The following is a 19,336-nucleotide window of genomic DNA, read 5'->3' as shown; positions in this document are numbered from 1 at the left end:
ACTTGATTATTGTGGGGAGCTATCAATAAAGTTGTGAAAAGTCAGATGAAATCTGTTTTCAGGCTGTAAGGCAACAAAATGTGAACATTTTGAAAGGGAGTGGTGACTTTCTATACCCACTTAAATTAGCATAATTCAACACACCTCGCAATATCTGTGCTTTCTCAAACCTCCCTAAGATACATTTTTTGTTTTGAAACCTCACATTTTTGGCTGGATGTGTAACATTTTGTTTATAGGTTTTATAAATAATTAACCTAATAATAAAATGTTTGTCCCAATCATACCTCAGTTAGTCAAATCCAACTTAGTACACAATTTTCTGGGACGGTAGCACTTTTAAAAAGAGTGTACAACAGTTGCAGACCGAAAATAATATTTTAGCAGGAACTGACAGATGTTGACTTTGGCCATGGATCACATACTGTGACTGTTGATTCTGGTTCTTATAGGCAAGGCAGAGTTTCAGCATAGACTACTTTTTTGCTTGATCATGTATGCTGGAATTTAGTCTCTTTTGAGGGGTCTCTGTTGGCTCTCTATATGGACTTGATCTATTCTGGGCTCATTGTGAGTTTCATAGTATTTCACTCCAAATAAAGATGTATACTTTTATTCTGCTAACAGTAGCTAACATAAATGTAATCCCATTAAATGAAATCTTTCTCAGATAAATGAGGACCTCAAGAGTTGTCTCTTGGTACTAATACCTTCTTTTTTGTACTGTCCAGATGCGGTATTGCTATAACAAAGATGCTCTAAAGAATATGTATACAGTACCAGTCAAAAGTTTGGACATTCAAGGGTATTTCTTTAGTTTTACTATTTTCCACATTGTAGGATAATAATGAAGACATCCAAACTATGAAATAACACATGGATTCATGTAGCAAACAAAAAAGTGTTGAACAGACAGAAAGAATTTCATTTTCTATGTTCTTTCAAGTAGCCACCTTTTCCCAGGATGACAGCTTTGCACATACTTTGCATTCTCTCAACCAGCTTCATGAGGTTTTCAAAAATAACGAGTAGTTGTGTCCAAACCTTTGACTGGTACTGTGTATAAAAAACTATTCTTCTGCTCAGATGTCATTGCAAACTCTATTGAACAGCTGATTATGTACTAAACCCTTTTTACCACATTGCATGATGCTATTCTCCTCGGTTTAAGAAGTCATGCTGATTTTTACTTTGTGGCTATACATTCATTGGAGTTTTGTCATATGAAGAGAACTGCAGTTATCGATTTGAAAATTGAGATGAAGAATGAACTTCATGATCCTGCTAGAATTAGAAATGATAATGGCATGTGGTCAGATATTTGGAGGACATGTTTATGCAATAACTCTTTCAGGTCTAAGCTCATGATATTGCAGCAACTTTAGCAAGGCTATGAGCCATGTTACAGTTCTCTCAATGGGTCTGAGTCTTATTAGTGTGAATGGTAAGGAATATGCCTTTCTTGCAGTAGACCCGTGTTCACTTTCCACTCTCTCTGCTTGCCACGTATTATACAAATGTTTTTAATCATGTAGCCTACTTTTTCACACAGACCAGCATTAGAAAAAAAACATTCATTGTAAGAATTTTTTGCTTAGTGGAGGATGACACTTGGCTGCCTGTAGCGTGTCATATGCAGTTTCTACCAAACTTGATTTGGGTTTTCTATAGGGCTAATTTTAACATACACATTTAGACAATAGAGCTAGATTTTGTCAAAACTAGTTTTTGAAATGAGGCGGTTGTGTTGCATAGAGGTCTAAATCACTGCCTCTAAGTACAAACACATCATTGTAGCCAGGAATTAAAATACCGGTCGTGCCATACAGACAGCGTCTAGGGATCCCAACAAAGGCAGAACAAATTAACACAGCACCATCTGGAATAGATGAACTACCTTGAAGACCAAGGTAGTCCAGCAGGGTTATGGGTGAGCCCATTGAAGAGTGTTAGCAGCATCAACCTCTGTTCCGTGGGAGGCCTCCTCGTTCTTGAGCACTTTATATTATAATTTGGGTCCTTTATATCTGCAGCTGTTGTAAAAATGTAAAAAGTATTTAAATCTTACTAATTAGACAGTCACTGGTGTAAATCTACATTTGGTCACTTTAAACTAGATTAACTGTGTGTCTGGCTTTGTCTGTTAAAATGATTTGGAAGGCAGGCAATGGCCAGATGGCAAATAGTATAAATGATACAGTATGTTACTGTATGAAAGTGAGTGTTAAACCACCCAAAAACAATCTCAAAATCTGGATCTGTTATCCAGGATTTCCTGGTTTCATTGCTCTCTCTACCCCCTCAGGCACCTAAATATGCCCTCATGCATTTTGACCCACATGACTTCCTGGTTGGAAGAGCAGTGTAGATAAAAAGCAATATAGCCTGATGCATATGCTTTAGAGGAAGAGTTACTGCGATCTGCAACTTTTTTCAATCCATTGGGAGTTTTGACGATTTAGTGAAAGTCTCCTTTCACTATAAAATTAAGGGAACATGTAATCATCACAGTAAAATACCAAGTCAGTTAAACTTCAGGGATATCAATCTGTTTAGTTAGGAAGCATAAGCGATTGTGAATGAGTGTTACCTGTTTTAGTGCAAATGAAAGTGACAACAGGTACACTGGAGAGGCAACAGCAAGACAACCCACAAAAAGGGAATGGTTATGCAGGTGGTGGCCACAGTTAATTGCTTTCTCCTGATCCTTCCTGACTGATTCTTCTCTAGTTTTGAATTTTGCTGGTATCCTTGTCACTACTGGTAGCATGATGTGTTACCTGCAGCCTATTCAGGTTGTACAGGTAGTCCAGCTCGTCCAGGATGACATGGGGCTATACACACTACTGAGTCATATTATGAGTTGCCATGATGAAATTCACGCAAGTTGGAACAGCCTGTGATTTCAATTGTTTACTTTGATTTTTGGTGTGGGTTTGAATCCAACGCTTCATCAGTTGGTGATTTTGGTTTCCATTGACTGTTGTTACGTCATTTTGTTCTCAACTAATTACACAATGTACAGTAAAGATTTTGATCTTTAACATATTTCATTCATCAAGACCCGATGTGTGATTTAGGTGATCCCTTAATTCTTGGGGTGTATGTATAGATATGTCCCTTCACTTCACACTTTATTCTATAGACTTAATTTATAATTCATTTTTTTAAATTGCCACCAATTTACATACAATACCCCATAATGAAAAAGCAACTTTTAGAAATTTTCTCCAAATTATTGAACATAATTTTTCAGTATGTAAGTATTAGGACCCTTAATTCAGTACTTGAAGCGATAACAGCTTGGAGTGTATTTGGGTAATCCTCTACCACCTTTCCACACCTGGATTTGCGCAGTTTGTCCTATTGTTCTTTGCAGATCCTCTCATGTTCGGTCAGCTTGGATGGGGAGCATGTGGTCTGCAATGTTCAGGTCTCCCCATATGTTTTTAATTGGGTTCAAGTCCAGGCTCTGGCTGGGACAGGCAAAGACATTCACCGATTTGTCCTGAAGCCTCTCCTACTTTGTCTTGGTTGTTTGGTTTGGGTTGTTGTTGTGATGAAAGAATAATTTTTGCCACAGTCTGAGGTCCTTTTGTGCTCTGGATCAGTTTTTTTTCAAAGACCTTCATGTATACAGGTGCTGGTCATATAATTAGAATCTCATCAAAAAGTTGATTTATTTCAGTAATTCCATTCAAAAAGTGAAACTTGTATATTATATTCATTCATTACACACAGACTGATATATTTCAAATGTTTATTTATTTTAATTGTGATGATTATAACTGACAACTAATGAAAATCCCAAATTCAGTATTAGAATATTACTTAAGACCAATACAAAAAAAATATTTTTAGAAATGTTGCCCAACTGAAAAGTATGAGCATGTACCGCACTCAATACATAGTTGGGGCTCCTTTTGCCTGAATTACTGCAGCAATGCAGCGTGGCATGGAGTCGATCAGTCTGTGGCACTGCTCACGTGTTATGAGAGCCCAGGTTGCTCTGATAGTGGCCTTCAGCTTTTCTGCATTGTTGGGTCTGGCGTATCGCATCTTCCTCTTCACAATACCCCATATATTTTTTATTGTGTCAAGGTCATTCAAGTTTGCTGGCCAATTAAGAACAGGGATACCATGGTCCTTAAACCAGGTACTGGTAGCTTTGGCACTGTTTGCAGGTGCCCAGTCCTGTTGGAAAATGAAATCTGCATCTCCATAAAGTTGGTCAGCAGCAGGAAGCATGAAGTGCTCTAAAACTTCCTGGTAGATGGCTGCGTTGACCTTGGACCTCAGAAAACACAGTGGACCAAAACCAGCAGATGACATGGCAACCCAAACCATCACTGACTGTGGAAACTTTACACTGGACTTCAAGCAACGTGGAACCCCATGTCTTGCATACGTCTGTGCGTGGTGGTCCCTGAAGCACTGACTCCAGCTGCAGTCCACTCTTTGTGAATCTTCCTCACATTTTTTAATGGGTTTTGTTTCACAATCCTCTCCAGGGTGCGGTTATCCCTATTGCTTGTACACTTTTTTCTACCACATATTTTCCTTCCCTTCACCTCTCTATTAATGTGCTTGGACACAGCTCTGTGAACAGCCAGCCTCTTTAGCTATGACCTTTTGTGTCTTGCCCTCCTTGTGCAAGGTGTCAATGGTCGTCTTTTGGACAGCTGTCAAGTCAGCAGTCTTCCCCATGATTGTGTTGCCTACAGAACTAGACTGAGAGACCATTTAAAGGCCTTTGCAGGTGTTTTGGGTTAATTAGCTGATTAGAGTGTGGCACAAGGTGTCTTCAGTATTGAACCTTTTCACAATATTCTAATTTTCTGAGATACTGAATTTGGGGTTTTCATTAGTTGTCAGTTATAATCATCAAAGTTAAAAGAAATAAACACTTGAAATACATCAGTCTGTGTGGAATGAATGTATACATTATACAAGTTTCACTTTTTGAATGGAATTACTGAAATAAATGATATTAAAATTTTATGACCAGCACCTGTATTTCTCCATTTCTCCATGTCTCTGAGAAGCATCTCCACAGCATGATTCTCCCAACATAATGCTTCATCATATGGAGGGTAGTACTTGTGATGAGCGGTGCCTTGTTATGGCCAGATGTAGTTCTTGGCATTCAGGCCCAGTAGGCCAAATTGATTTTAGTTTCATCAGACCAGAGAGTCTTTTTTCTTCACACTCTCATTAGTTCTTCAAGCATCATGTCATATGCCTTTTCAGGAGTGGCTTCCATCTAGCCGCTACCATAAAGGCCTGATTGATAGATGGCTGCAGTGATGTTTATTCCTTCTGGCTGGTTTTCCCATCTCTGTAGAGAAACTATGAAACTCTTTTGGAGTAGCCATTATGTTCTTACTCACCTCCCTGTCACTTTCTTGCTCAGTCACTTAATTTGGCCGGATGGCCAGCTCTAGGTCTAAGTCTTTGTGGTTCCAAATCTCTTCCGTATCACAATGATAGAGCCAACTGTGCTCCTGGGAACTTTCAATGCTTTAGCAATTTAAATCAGCAGTTGTCACAAAGTGCTTATACAGATATCTAGCCTAAAACCCCAGAGAGCAAGCAATGACAAGATATTGACGCACAGTGGCTGGGAAAAACTCCCTAGGATTTATAATATATACAACTAAAGAACACACAAGTATGTTAACCAAATTGAAATCTGAAGCACTTTAGGTCCATGGTTTGTAGTTACTGAAATGCATCATAATGGTATTTGGAAGTTAGGGAAAATCAAGTAATCATTGAGTTTAGAGAAGACATGAGTTTCAGTTTTGCCACAGTCCTTGAAAGGGTATGTGTGTCCAAACGTTTGACTGGCCATGTACAATATATTTTGTCAAACTAGAGGGACCTTGTGTCTAAATAACTGTTTTAGAAAAATTCTAACCACCATGCCTCATGATAAAAAAATAATTTAATTGCATGTCTCCAGTGAAATCATTATAAAATAGGCTACTTCTCACATTCTAAATAGCTGTTGGGAGCTTTTTGATGCAACAAATAAGCTACCGTATTTTAGAGTATGTAACGCGCACGTTATACAAATTTTTAAAAACAGCACACTCATATTGTGCGTTATTTGCTGGTGCGCACTAAACATTATATTTTTACGTGTAAACAATGTGCAGTCTCCTATAATTCTATTGCAGTGCTCTGTTTCAGGTTTTGGTTAAAAACAATCAGGGAGGAACATGTCCCTATGATGAATTAATTACCAGTACTTCTGCATTATAACAGCGCCAATGAATTTCTTCTGCGTTGTAATGGCCCCACCAATTCATCTACTTTTAAAATAACAACATACTATTTTCTACGCGTCACGTGCACATTATGTAAAATTGCGCATATGGACAGTTTTTTTTACCCAAAACTGAAAAGGCGCGCACTATGAAAGGGCTCGCATTTTACACGTGTCGGCGCAAAATGCGCTGAAATACTGTAATTGAAACAATGTTGCAAGTTTATTATGATGAGCTCAAACCAGACAAGAAATAGAGAAGTGAGAAATGCTGAAATGACCTGTCCTGAAGCGTAGCAAATGTGAATTATATGATATTTATTGTTATAATCCAGATATTTTCTTCTTATGATATGACTCGAAAATTGGATCTTGGATATTTTTATTTATACATATTAAGTGGTAGTCTAGATAGCCAATGGCTAGTTTTTGCAAAGATGTGGAAGAGCGATTTTTTTATCTAATTCTAAACAAAGTGAATATCAGAACTGAATTTGAATGCATATGAGATTTGGATTACTACTCCTGAAAATGTTGTGATGTCACATTAACAATTTTGCCCATGTCCATGTCATTGCAACAACTTCACAAGTTGTTCTATTTCATATCTCTGCTCCCTCAAACAGGTAGTATTAACCTGCACATACACACTGGAGGTGAGTGGATTCCCCAGCCAACCTGCACAATTGAGCTAGCATGCACCCAATTGACCAGAAAAACCTCCCAGAGTGTGACAAGGCAAGCAGATTTGTTAAACATTGATCTGTCTACCATTGGTGGCCAAATAGTACCCAAGATTCAGTTGGCACTGATCACACTATACACATCCATCTTCTCCACAAAGCTATTTCCATGACCAATTCTAGATTGACCAGAACTACACTCACCTAAAGGATTATTAGGAACACCTGTTCAATTTCTCATTAATGCAATTATCAACCAATCACATGGCAGTTGCTTCAATGCATTTAGGGGTGTGGTCCTGGTCAAGACAATCTCCTGAACTCCAAACTGAATGTCAGAATGGGAAAGAAAGGTGATTTAAGCAATTTTGAGCATGGCATGGTTGTTGGTGCCAGACGGGCCGGTCTGAGTATTCCACAATCTGCTCAGTTACTGGGATTTTCACGCACAACCATTTCTAGGGTTTACAAAGAATGGTGTGAAAAGGGAAAAACATCTAGTATGCGGCAGTCCTGTGGGCGAAAATGCCTTGTTGATGCTAGAGGTCAGAGGAGAATGGGCCGACTGATTCAAGCTGGTAGAAGAGCAACTTTGACTGAAATAACCACCTTGTTACAACCGAGGTATGCAGCAAAGCATTTGTGAAGCCACAACACGCACAACCTTGAGGCGGATGGGCTACAACAGCAGAAGACCCCACCGGGTACCACTCATCTCCACTACAAATAGGAAAAAGAGGCTACAATTTGCACGAGCTCACCAAAATTGGACAGTTGAAGACTGGAAGAATGTTGCCTGGTCTGATGAGTCTCGATTTCTGTTGAGACATTCAGATGGTAGAGTCAGAATTTAGCATAAACAGAATGAGAATTCATCATGGATCCGTCATGCCTTGTTACCACTGTGCAGGCTGGTGGTGTAATGGTGTGGGGGATGTTTTCTTGGCACACTTTAGGCCCCTTAGTGCCAATTGGGCATCGTTTAAATGCCACGGCCTACCTGAGCATTGTTTCTGACCATGTCCATCCCTTTATGACCACCATGTACCCATCCTCTGATGGCTACTTCCAGCAGGATAATGCACCATGTCACAAAGCTCGAATCATTTCAAATTGGTTTCTTGAACATGACAATGAGTTCACTGTATTGAAATGGCCCCCACAGTCACCAGATCTCAACCCAATAGAGCATCTTTGGGATGTGGTGGAACGGGAGCTTCGTGCCCTGGATGTGCATCCCACAAATCTCCATCAACTGCAAGATGCTATCTTATCAATATGGGCCAACATTTCTAAAGAATGCTTTCAGCACCTTGTTGAATCAATGCCACGTAGAATTAAGGCAGTTCTGAAGGCGAAAGGGGGTTAAACACAGTATTAGTATGGTGTTCCTAATAATCCTTTAGGTGAGTGTATGATTCCCAGTAACCGATGGGTCCAATCAGATTAATCGAACTGTTGGATTGGACCAGAGAAACAACACATAACAGATATTTTGCAGTGTTTGCTACTGTTTAGATAAAGATGATCCAATCGCTGAATTGATTTAATAGAACACTTGTCATTTTGATGTCACCTAAACAGCTACATAGAAGAAGTCTTAGAATTAAATATGTAGGGAATGAAAATGTTTGTAGATTTTTTTCTTCAGTCAATGCACACTCCTGCCCTATAAAAACATTGTGCTTGTAATATACCAAGTGCAGAAGCACATATCAGAAGTACTTTCCCTAACTATTTCAGGAACCCTTAGTTGGTCAAATTAAATAAATTATTTCCCAAATAAATATTTTTTAGATTTTTTTTAACATGGATGATAATCTCTCATACTCTATATCCTAGTTTTCCAGATTTGCTTTGTCTGTAGTCACATTCCTAAATAGAAAGCCAGAAGAAAACAGAGGTGCCCAGTTTAATCCTTGCAATGTAAACTCACTTTTCCCTCCTAACATGCACAGGTGACACAATGTCTGAGGAGCATGGGAAATGTTTCTCTGAAACATAAGTGAAGGTGTACGTAATAATTAAGCCATTATGTGCAACAAAGTGAATGTACGTCTTTATCTAGACGAGACCCTTGAAATAGCATGAACTGTTTCAATAGCTTGATTTCTCCACATCAGACTGATGGAGAGTAAATCTTTCCAGTTCCATTTTGCTCTGTAGTCTCAAGACACAAAATGGCTTTCATCTGGAGGGAGCAGATTGGTTCTGCTAATAGAGGACCATAGTTTGATGGACAATAGTGCAATTGCAGTTTTATTTTCAAGTGGGACTTTCATTTAGGTCATCTGCTCTTTGTTTAGTGATTTGTCTATGGTTCATGGATTCTGTAAAAGTTAGATTGCCCAAATATTTCAGGAAGATTTGGCTCCTTAAAAGGAGTGAAGGACTCTCACTCGCCTTCTCCCTGTTTATTTAAAAGTCTGCTTCGTTTGAAAGGTGCTCAATCAATTTGAAGTGACATGTTTAGAAGAGAAGATTATTTGGAAATTACTTTTTTTATTCCAGGTGTGTTCACGGTGCCCTCTTGTTCATTTTTAGATATCCAAGTTTGTCTGTATAGTGGGAGCGTGTAACAGGTTGAAGGTAAAACGCTGCAGTGCTGTACACACAAGTTAGGATCAGATGGTTCTATACTTATAGCCTCCTAGCTCTATCTAACCACAGTAGACAGAAACAGAGCACCCCCTCCAGTCCTATAGGCAGAACTCTACATCAGACCAGATGTTCAGCCCATATAATACTGAAGTCTCATGCAAGCCTTTTTGTATTCAGAAATACCACACAGTATCAAAGAGGCGTAGAGATGGTGAGGTTCTTTTTTTACCTGAGGTCAATAGTGTTTTTTGGGTATATGTTAATGATTGCTGGACAGATTCAGACTGGTTTTGACCAGGAATTTGCTCTACCGGTAGGCTGCAAGGATTGTTAAATTGCCTATTACTGGTAATATGTCAGTATCTCCTATGTTCTATTTTTCATTTTTTCACAAATTGCTGTGTTATCAGACCAAGAGGCTTAGCTGACACTAGGGACAATGGCACACCTCCACTCCACACACACACACAGTGGGCTGCAACTGAAGGGGCTTTGCAGGAAGGAAGGTCCGTTCTGGAAGGTGTCCAATACCACCAGTAAAACGGAAAAGAGGAGCCCTGGCAGACAGACAGTGTTTGGTTTTTAGGGGCTTTTGGCAGATACCTCAAAGTCCTGCTGTTTTAAAGTAGCAGTGCACAGGTCACGCCCACCTGAGGATCTCTGTTTCAGCCATCTATTTCATGTGTTTTAGGAGACCAATACCAAGTGGTCTCTTAAATGTTGCTGGATTCATTGCTCTCATCTTCACACTGTCGACTCTGTCCCAATCTTAATGTAGGATGTTTGTGGGAATTCAAAACATTAAAACGTTTCTCAACCCTGCTCCTGGGTGCATCCCTGCCCTGCATGTTTTACATCTCTCCCTGCTCTGTCACACCTGATTCAAATGATCAGTTCATTATCAAGTCCTTCATGAGCTACATCAGGTAGTGATGGCCATTCAAGGCTTCATTACCGTTCTTCTAGCAGCATGATATTATGCTAGCAGTGCTAACTCAGATTTTCTTTTTAAAATAAAAGCCATAATTGAAATGTATACTGTAATTTAGTCTGTACATTTTATGGTTAATGTCCGTTCCAATGTTATTCTTGTCTGTTCTTTTTCACAGACTTGATTGTTAACTATATTGCCTTATAAATTTTAATGATGGCTTTTATTGTGATAAAGAAAATCTGAGTGCTGCCAGCATAATATCCTGCTGCTAATATAATGCTAATGAAGCCTGGAATGGGCGTCACTAACATCAGGTATGTTAGGGCAAGGAGATATCTAAAACATGCAGGATAGGGGGGCGTCCAGGAGCAGGGTTGAGAAGGTTGAATTGTTTACAAAATACATGAGTGACTTCTGAAAATCAACTCTCGGGTTGTATTAATACTGTTTGTTATATCTGTGGGTGTAATCTAGAGGCAAGTGTTTAAAATGTAATATTGTCTCTTGACACGCTTGAATTATGCAAGGGAATGTGACAATAACAATTCATAAGGGCCAGAGTGGAGACACCACAGGTAAGGCTAAACAGGAAGTTTGTTTTGGGAGTTTCACACCTGTTTCACCTCATTAATAAATGTTTACATTTATGCAAATGCACCCATTTTATTTTCTTAAAAAACTAATTGAAATTTAAACTTTTACATTTCCACCATTCCATATTTGTCCATACCAGTTAAACATTTTAGGTTCTGTAATTGATCTGATTTTGAAGTATTCTTTTACATTTTCCAACTATTGCATTATTTGTTTAATTGTTATTAAAACTTCTTAATAATTCAGATTTCTAAATCCTAATATTTCTACCTCCATTTAAAGCAAACCATGTAAAACAAGAAACCAGGCAAGCCTAGTTCAGCCAGCCCGCAATAGAAAATGTTGCCACCTCGAGATTCGAAACCTGGTCGCCCACGTTAAAGGCTGTGTCGTTAACCACTACACCACAGAGCTGAACATTTGCTGGGTGTCAGTATAGCCTCTTGTCTCTATCCTGAACAAATCCTCTTTTGTCACTGGCCGTTTGAATAGTTAATTGGCCATTCATGAATGCCATTGATACAGTTAAAATGACTAACGTTTCTAACTAAGTTTACCTCGACCACAAATAGCGGCTATGTATTGCATTTGCCACTGGCCGTTTTAACAGCATATTAGCCAGTAATAAGCTTTACAGGTATCTACTAACTTACTGGAATAGTCATAAGAATTGAGCAATTGCTAGCGAGTCTGCCAAAGCTAATTTCATTTCATGGCATAATAAGTCATTTTCTTCTTTCATGGCAAAACAACATACCCTTTTTCTTTCATTCGTGAATGACATTTATACAATAACTATCCATAAAGGCGACGATAACTAACTTTTTCATCAAGTGAAAAGACGAGATTCGTGGAATCTACCAGAAATAATTAATAAATGTCATTCCTCTCAAAAGATTTGAACTTAGGTCTTCCACATGAGAGGCATTGTCTTTAACCACTACGCGACGGCATTTCACATTTCAGCAGTTGCTAGACTCCATTGAGGATTGTGTAAAACGTTTCTTATGAAGTTTACCTCCACCATGAACTGTATTGCTTTTGCCACTGGCCGTTTTAACAGCTTATTAGCCAGTAATAGGCTTACTAGTATCTACTAACTTCCTAGGAATAATCATAAGAACTGACCAATTTTTAGCGAAACTGAAGATGAACTATTCCATGCCAGAAACAGTCGCAATATAACCGTATATAGTTTTCAGTTTTAGCCAGCAAAGTTTTCGCCTATACGGAATAATTCAGAATGTGTACTTTGCTTCGCCTGCGAGGAGATACAAACTCGGGACCTATAGTTCACAAGTCCGCTTCTCTAACCACTACGCTATTTAACTAGGGGTCGTCAGTCACTCAGTAAGAGATATTCGCTCTTCTTAGCCGGGCTCCGCTTACGTGGTCCGGCAAAAAGCTTAACACTCTTTCTCTGAGACGACTTACTTTGTTGCCTGTGAAGACATTGTGGCCATGTTAAAAGGCCCATCCTCACACCAGGGGGATGAAGTGATGGTGTGTCACCATCTTTATCTCTCTTTACTTTTCCATGCATTGTGGCACACAGGGAATCCCCCATGCACACCGTGGCTGCATCCCAAATGGTATCCTGTTGCATTTATACTTTTGAATAAAACCCAACTGGTGGTGCACAGCTGTGGATGGTGAATAGGGTGCCATTTAAGATGCACCGCCACCTAATGGCAACTTTGTCAAGAGAGAAATTGAATGCAGACTTGTTGGGGGTGTTAGATGGATACTATCATTGGTAAGCTATGGTCTAAAACATTGGATATTAATTTGCTCTGTCATGATCTGTCATGATCTAAGCACATCTAGAAATCTGGCAGTTTTTTCAGGTTTAGGAAAAGTGACTGCTAAATGCTACCTCCCATTCGTAAAAGCTGGAAGCGTAACTAGCATGCAAAAATTAGAACCTACATGTATGCTAATTTTGCTGGTGGGCAGTAAGGAGATTTTCCTATTTTTCCCTTCCAGTTTCCATTACATTCAAGTTGTTTGGGTTATGTTCCATTAACCTACCGCATGTGTTTAATGGTTGAGGGGTCTAATGCCTTGGGCAAGTATCTCTAAAAACAACCTGCGGCTAGATTTCTTCACAGATCTTCTAAAACTGAGCGGAGTTGGGTGTTCTCAAAGCTTTCCGTAGTCAGACCTTTCTCTGGGTCATATAAGAGGAGTAGTAAAACTGTACATCTGTGGTGTTCTGTGCCTCTCCAATCCTTCAGTCCATGTGGTGTGGGTTATGTTATGGAGACACTCAATCCCCACAGAACCACCACTTTACAATACCAGTCCTATAGACAAAGCCATAATAGGAGATATTATGGAGTGTTAGCGGTTCAGTAATGTAAATGTTGACATGCATGCAGGGATCCATTCGAAAAAGAATCAGCTCAACACACTGTGGGGCCAAGCTACATTAACAGGACGGAGTGGTCCATTCAAGAGAGCTGCAGTCAACGTCTCTGACTTTCTCTTGACATTATCTCCCCATGAAGAAAGGTTCATAAACCCTCCTTTCCATGTAATTTACAGTAACTCAGGAAAATGGATGTCAGGAAACAAAATTACATTAACCGTGACCACTCTGGGTCTTAATCCATAATAAACCAACTGTCCACTGCACTCTACAGTGGACCCTTTGAACTTATGGTACTGTGTCCTGTGGTACTGGCATTCTACATTTTCTCTTTCATATGGAGATGAAAGGAGAAGAGAGTTTCCAGATGTTTGTGAACTGAGGAATAGATGTATTGTTGTTGTTTTTTTGCCAATGCACTGACTATCCCTGTCTCTCTGTTTTTTGAACAGATAGCGTAATCAAGGACAAGGAATATGAGGTGATGATGCAGATTGACTGTGAGGTCACAGACACCAGGATCCTTCACATCAAGTCCTCCAGTATCCCACCGTTCTTGCGTGTCAACCGCACAGACACCCTTTACCCGCCATCACCTGCGGACAGCCAAGCCATGCCTCCTGTCCAGGTGCTCATGGGTTCCGCGTAAACAATTCAGACTGATACACAATCCCACAAACCAACCAGTCAATGCAAAATAAACTAAATCGAACAGTGAAATTGAAATTATGAAACTGAAACACAATGTTGTCCTGATCTAAAAGAAAATATGCCTGGGCACATTTTGAGTCTTTTTAAATGTGCAAATTTGGTATTTAAAGATTCAATGTATTTTACTGAACTGGGGTGGTGAGTTCTCTCCCTTTTCCTTGATTTGTATGAGTGTGGACTTGTTATGATTAGGGTAAAATACCGTTATGCAATATCAAGGAAGCTCCGGCGGTTGGTGTTCGTTTGCCACACTCTCTTTCAGCTCTCATATCCGACTGGGTTTGTGAGGGTCAGAGACCAGGGCAGGACTGTGTGTGGGGCTGGACTTTCCATGGCCCCAGACTCCTCTTACCAGAGTAATGGTTGAGCCACAGCAGGGGTCTGAGCATTGAACCCTGAGTCACCCTGTCATAACACAGATAATTTCACCCCATAGCATTTCCCATATGCCTGTCATGCTGTTCTTTCTTCTTTTTTTTCTCTTCAGTCTCCATCTTTGTTCGTATTCTTGAAGCTCTTTATGGAACTAATTCCATCTTTGTCACCCTCAGCTGTAATGTCATTGAGATGATGTCAGCAATCGAGGTCTACACTCAGGGGTTAATTTAAGTCTGCGAAAGCCAGTAGTTTAACCACTTAAGTATGAAATGTCTTAGGTCGCCCTTGTTTCTGTTTTCATTTTAGTAGTGAAATTTCTGAGATATTAATTATTGTTACTGTTTTTGAAATCTGTTTGCCCTGTGCTTTGCTAATACACATTTTTAGAGTATTATACTCTAAAGCAAGATTTTTTAAGTGCTATCTTCTATTTTTGTGATGTAAGATATCTCTAATTACATTTTTTAAATATCTATGAAAGCATATGTATAACATACAATTGATATTATCACCATGATGGGAAATGTACTATTTCCCAAAGACGCAACGTTAGCTTACTTTTGGGAAGATGAAGTAATATGGATTTTGTGTGATGCTATTTAAACCTTTTAGATGGTTGTGTTGGTTGTGTGGTGTTGGCTGTTTGAAAGTCAGTGTTTCCTTGAAATAGGATTGAAGTTCATAATTTTTTTAGACAAATAGAAAACAGACTAACAGCTTGATGAATGTTAGCAGCTAAAACTATAAATGACATCAGAATTGATCTTTACAAAGAAAATAATGTCACACTCTTAAATCATCATTAAAAAATGTTTAGCATTTAAAAATGAATTAGTTTCAACAGGTTGGCAAAATTCAGCCTTTGGCTGACATAACCTTAGTTAGTCAGAGCCAGAGCCGTTGAAAAAAAGAGTTGCGACACACTATGATCTTGCCGCCACGCAGTCACATGGGTTATGTAGCTCTCAATTGTTCCAAACAGAGCTGCGCTGTCAACCAGTTCGAATGAGTTTAAGCGGGACAGACAGCAGCAGCTATATTTTCAGCAATTATAGGTAAATATTGACGCATAATGTACATTGATTATTATGTTTACGCTAACATTAAATGCATACAATATACTTTTTTGGGGGGGAGAGTGACGGAAACAGCATTAATATGTTTTTGTGTTTAATTTTGGAGGGAAATGGACTCCCATAAGGTAGAATACATTTACAGCAACGACTATATTTGCAGCAATGTTCGGTAAATATTAACTTCATGAAATGAAACCGGAGATATAATTACTGAGTGAATTAACTGTTCCTAAATACGACCATAACTGTTAATGGGATTGATTTCAGTATGGCCAATGTACCCATTCATCCTTCCTTAATCATAGACTAAACCATGTATCAGAAAACAAACATAATACATCCATACGATATGATGTACAGACTATTATAGGCCTACTCTTAAGTATAAATATGTACACAACTAACCCTAACCCATAATACATAAATTGTGCTTCTTTAAAAGAGCTTGGACAGCACATCTGAAAACGGATGTCTGCCTTTTTTGTAGTGCTCAGTATAACTTTTGACAGTTAATGGTCTTATCCAATGTTGTTAGCCGAGTTTGGCTGTTCCTCACCCAGTTGTACTATTGTTTTGTTAATGTTCATATTACTGTATATTGTGTTTATATTGACAAATCATAATTTGATCCTTTTGAAAACATCTACTATCTTCCAATAAACATGAACTAAAACTGGCTACATAAAACAAAACTACTGACTAGATTCATGAGAGGTCGGAAAATGTGTTTAATAGTCAAAAAATTACAATAATTTCATCAACTTACCAGCGAGCGTACTTTGGAAGCTCCTAAAATTAATGGTCTTCAGTGCTGGAACTATCAGTGTTTGGAACTATTGGCTGCTCCACCACACGTGTTACTTCCGCATTCGAAAGTTCCTATGGCGGTCTATGGGAGTGTCGCAACTCTCTTTTTCAACGGCTCTGGTCAGAGCTAATCATATAGACTCAAGTTCATTACCATAATGACAAAAGATGTTAACCCAGGTCTAAAAGTCCATTCACTTGGCCTGATTGCACTTTTATTTGTGTGAAATTAAACATAAAGTGAGGGGGAAAAGTATTTGATCCCCTGCTGATTTTGTACGTTTGCCCACTGAAAAAGAAATGATCAGTCTATATCAATCAATCAATCAATCAATCAATCAACTTCATTCAAGACACAAAGGTCCATAGAGACAACACAATACGAATATATTTATAAATATAAAACAATACAAAACATTTAAGAATGGTGCTGATAAGGCATCATTTGTAAAACATATACAGGCTTTGAGTCCAGTGTTTCCAAAAGCAAGATGTATACCTTGTGTCAGTCTTAGAAACATCAACTATGGACACAATGATCATATTCTTAGACCCTGTCAGTCTGCACATGAATCTATACATAACATTTCTTAAAACAGCGTTAAAAGTGGGCACATTGTTAGACACAAACATTTCTCTAGCAGTACTCCCCCTATGAATTTTAAGATATTATTTTGAACAGTGAGAGACAGAATAACCAAAAAAAATCTAGAAAAACGCATGTCAAAAATTTGTATAAATTGATTTGCATTGTAATGAGTAAAATAAGTATTCGACCAATAATTTCTCTGTCAGTGGGCAAACGTACAAAAACAGCAGGGGATCAAATACATTTTTCCCTCACGGTAAATATTTGTCTGAATATTTAGCTTACTAAAACTAGTGTTTCTGGAACAAAACTTAGTAGGCACAGAACACCTATGATTGTGCATAATACTTTTTTTTAAACATAAAATAGATTTGCACAGTAGACAAACATCAATATTTTGATTTACTAATTTGTGAAAGACAAAATAAAAACAAATATTTAATTCACTGTTGTGACTACTGCATCTTTGTGTTCTCTGGCTAGAATAGGTACCCACATTTCTTGCCTTTAACTATATGGATCAAGGGAAATAAATTAGTCAGTGGCTACCCAGTTTGGAGTTTTGTGTGGAGTAAACCTTATGTTATCTCTTGTTTGATTTCAGATTAATTTAAGAGAACAATGGCATGATTTTTCTCTTGGGGAAAAGTTGTACTTAATAATCTGTTTGAATGAATGTTTGTATTAGCACAACATCAATTCAACCTATCCATTCATGTTTTCTATTTGTCTATGGTTACAAAACCAGCAGATGTTGTATGTGAGTTTATTTATTTGAAAAACAATTTTATTCACAATGTCCTTTTGGCTACTCAATTGTGTTCAGGGGATTTTAGAGGAAGTATATTTTACACCTGATGATAACCTTTGTATTATATTGCCAAACCCAAATAAATAAAACACTGGAGTAGACATATCATTAAAAGTTAGATTTTTGTCTGTCTGTGCATGCGAGAAACTGTTCCCATCTTATAAAAAATATAGTTTCTGCTTCCTGGAGAGTCCACCCCCCTGTTGAAGATTTTGTCATATCAATGCACCAGAGTTTTTAAACAAGGCTGCAGATGAGCCAGTAAGTCAGTAAAGCACTGAATAACTAGGTAAACTGGAGTCTTCAGTGCAGTTGTGGAAGTTGTTCTCTAAGTGACAGATCAATGTGACACCCTAAGCATTGAAGAAAGTCAAATTTTGATGGAAAGATGCTAATCCTGGAGTTGACAAATTTCCCAGATTTGCCATCAAACAACATAAACAGTTTTCATTAGAAGCTGAAATAAATCAATCCTAATATGGTGGTTAACCTCCGGATAACTGTCACTCACAGTGACAATAGCTACTACAGATGTTGTTGATGAAAACCTATCTGATGTCTACCATGGTTATTTTTTTAATTTGTGTGTATGCTTGACACACAAACTATTAGTTATAGGATAGCAAGCACAAAATCACTGTTTAGTAGCAATTAAAGAAAAGTTTTTGTTTTAAATCTATTAATATAATATTGAAATAAGAGATACAGTGGGTGTTTGTTTTTTTTGGCTGGGTGAGAGGCCAAACCCAGAGCAAAAAAGAATAATGGGAGTTGCCTGCTGATTATATTTAGGGATAAACAAAAACCTTTGAATTTATTTCAGGTACAAATTATCCTTTGTACATCTTTTGGAATGTGATTGGTTGAATCTAAAAAAAATTACAACCCCTAGTATAACAAGTGTGCATCCTTATGCAACCAAGGCATTGACAGGTCTTTTGATTTTATATTATTTTTCCTGATACATTTCTTGTTTTTCACTTAAAGGTGGAAAAGGTCTAACATGATTAGTTTTGATTTCAGCCATTGCATCAACAACAGCTGCATTTTCTATAAGGATGTGTAGATTTTTGATATTCACTGTATTTCACAGAGACCTGGAATCACTGGGCAGTAACTTTGAGACATGCATAGGCAACTGAGGTTGGGGCCACAAAGAATATGAACCCATGAGCAGCCAGAGTGAATCAGTGGATTTCATACCCACAGCCATACCCACATATGCGGTCAAATCCCTTTTGGGGGCCTTAATCAACATGTTATGGAGGGAAACAATTTACCTATTAAAGGAAATGTTAACGTGGGGCGATATTATAATTAGCTGTTTTAAAGCAAGTTTTCTGCATTCTACATTCTGTTTTCAATATGATCTAAGCGTGAGAGTGATTAACGACATCAATAGGGGCCCCACTGGCAATACATTTTTCATATTACTACAATTTTAGAAAGCTGATAGACTTTCTAAAATGTTCAGCTGACATTTGATATTTATGTGGTTGCTGATGCACAT

General features: G+C 38.3%; 1 protein-coding gene across 3 annotated transcripts in view; it reads left to right on the top strand.

Moving 5' to 3' along the window:
- The window catches only part of atf6 (activating transcription factor 6), an 82,508-nt gene extending 66,872 nt beyond the window's left edge, over window positions 1-15,636 (top strand). For all 3 annotated transcript variants that reach the window (XM_029121399.2, XM_034293771.1, XM_034293770.1), the window contains one exon: window positions 13,907-15,636. In XM_029121399.2, coding sequence (XP_028977232.2) covers window positions 13,907-14,103 — 197 coding nt within the window. In that variant the 3' untranslated portion in view covers window positions 14,104-15,636. The remainder of the gene's footprint in view (window positions 1-13,906) is intronic.
- Window positions 15,637-19,336: the final 3,700 nt, after the last annotated feature.

Source organism: Esox lucius, chromosome 8 (assembly GCF_011004845.1).
Source record: "Esox lucius isolate fEsoLuc1 chromosome 8, fEsoLuc1.pri, whole genome shotgun sequence".
NCBI lineage: Eukaryota > Metazoa > Chordata > Actinopteri > Esociformes > Esocidae > Esox > Esox lucius.
The sequence above is the reverse complement of the archived record's forward strand: the minus strand, read 5'-3'. Positions and strand labels throughout refer to the sequence as shown.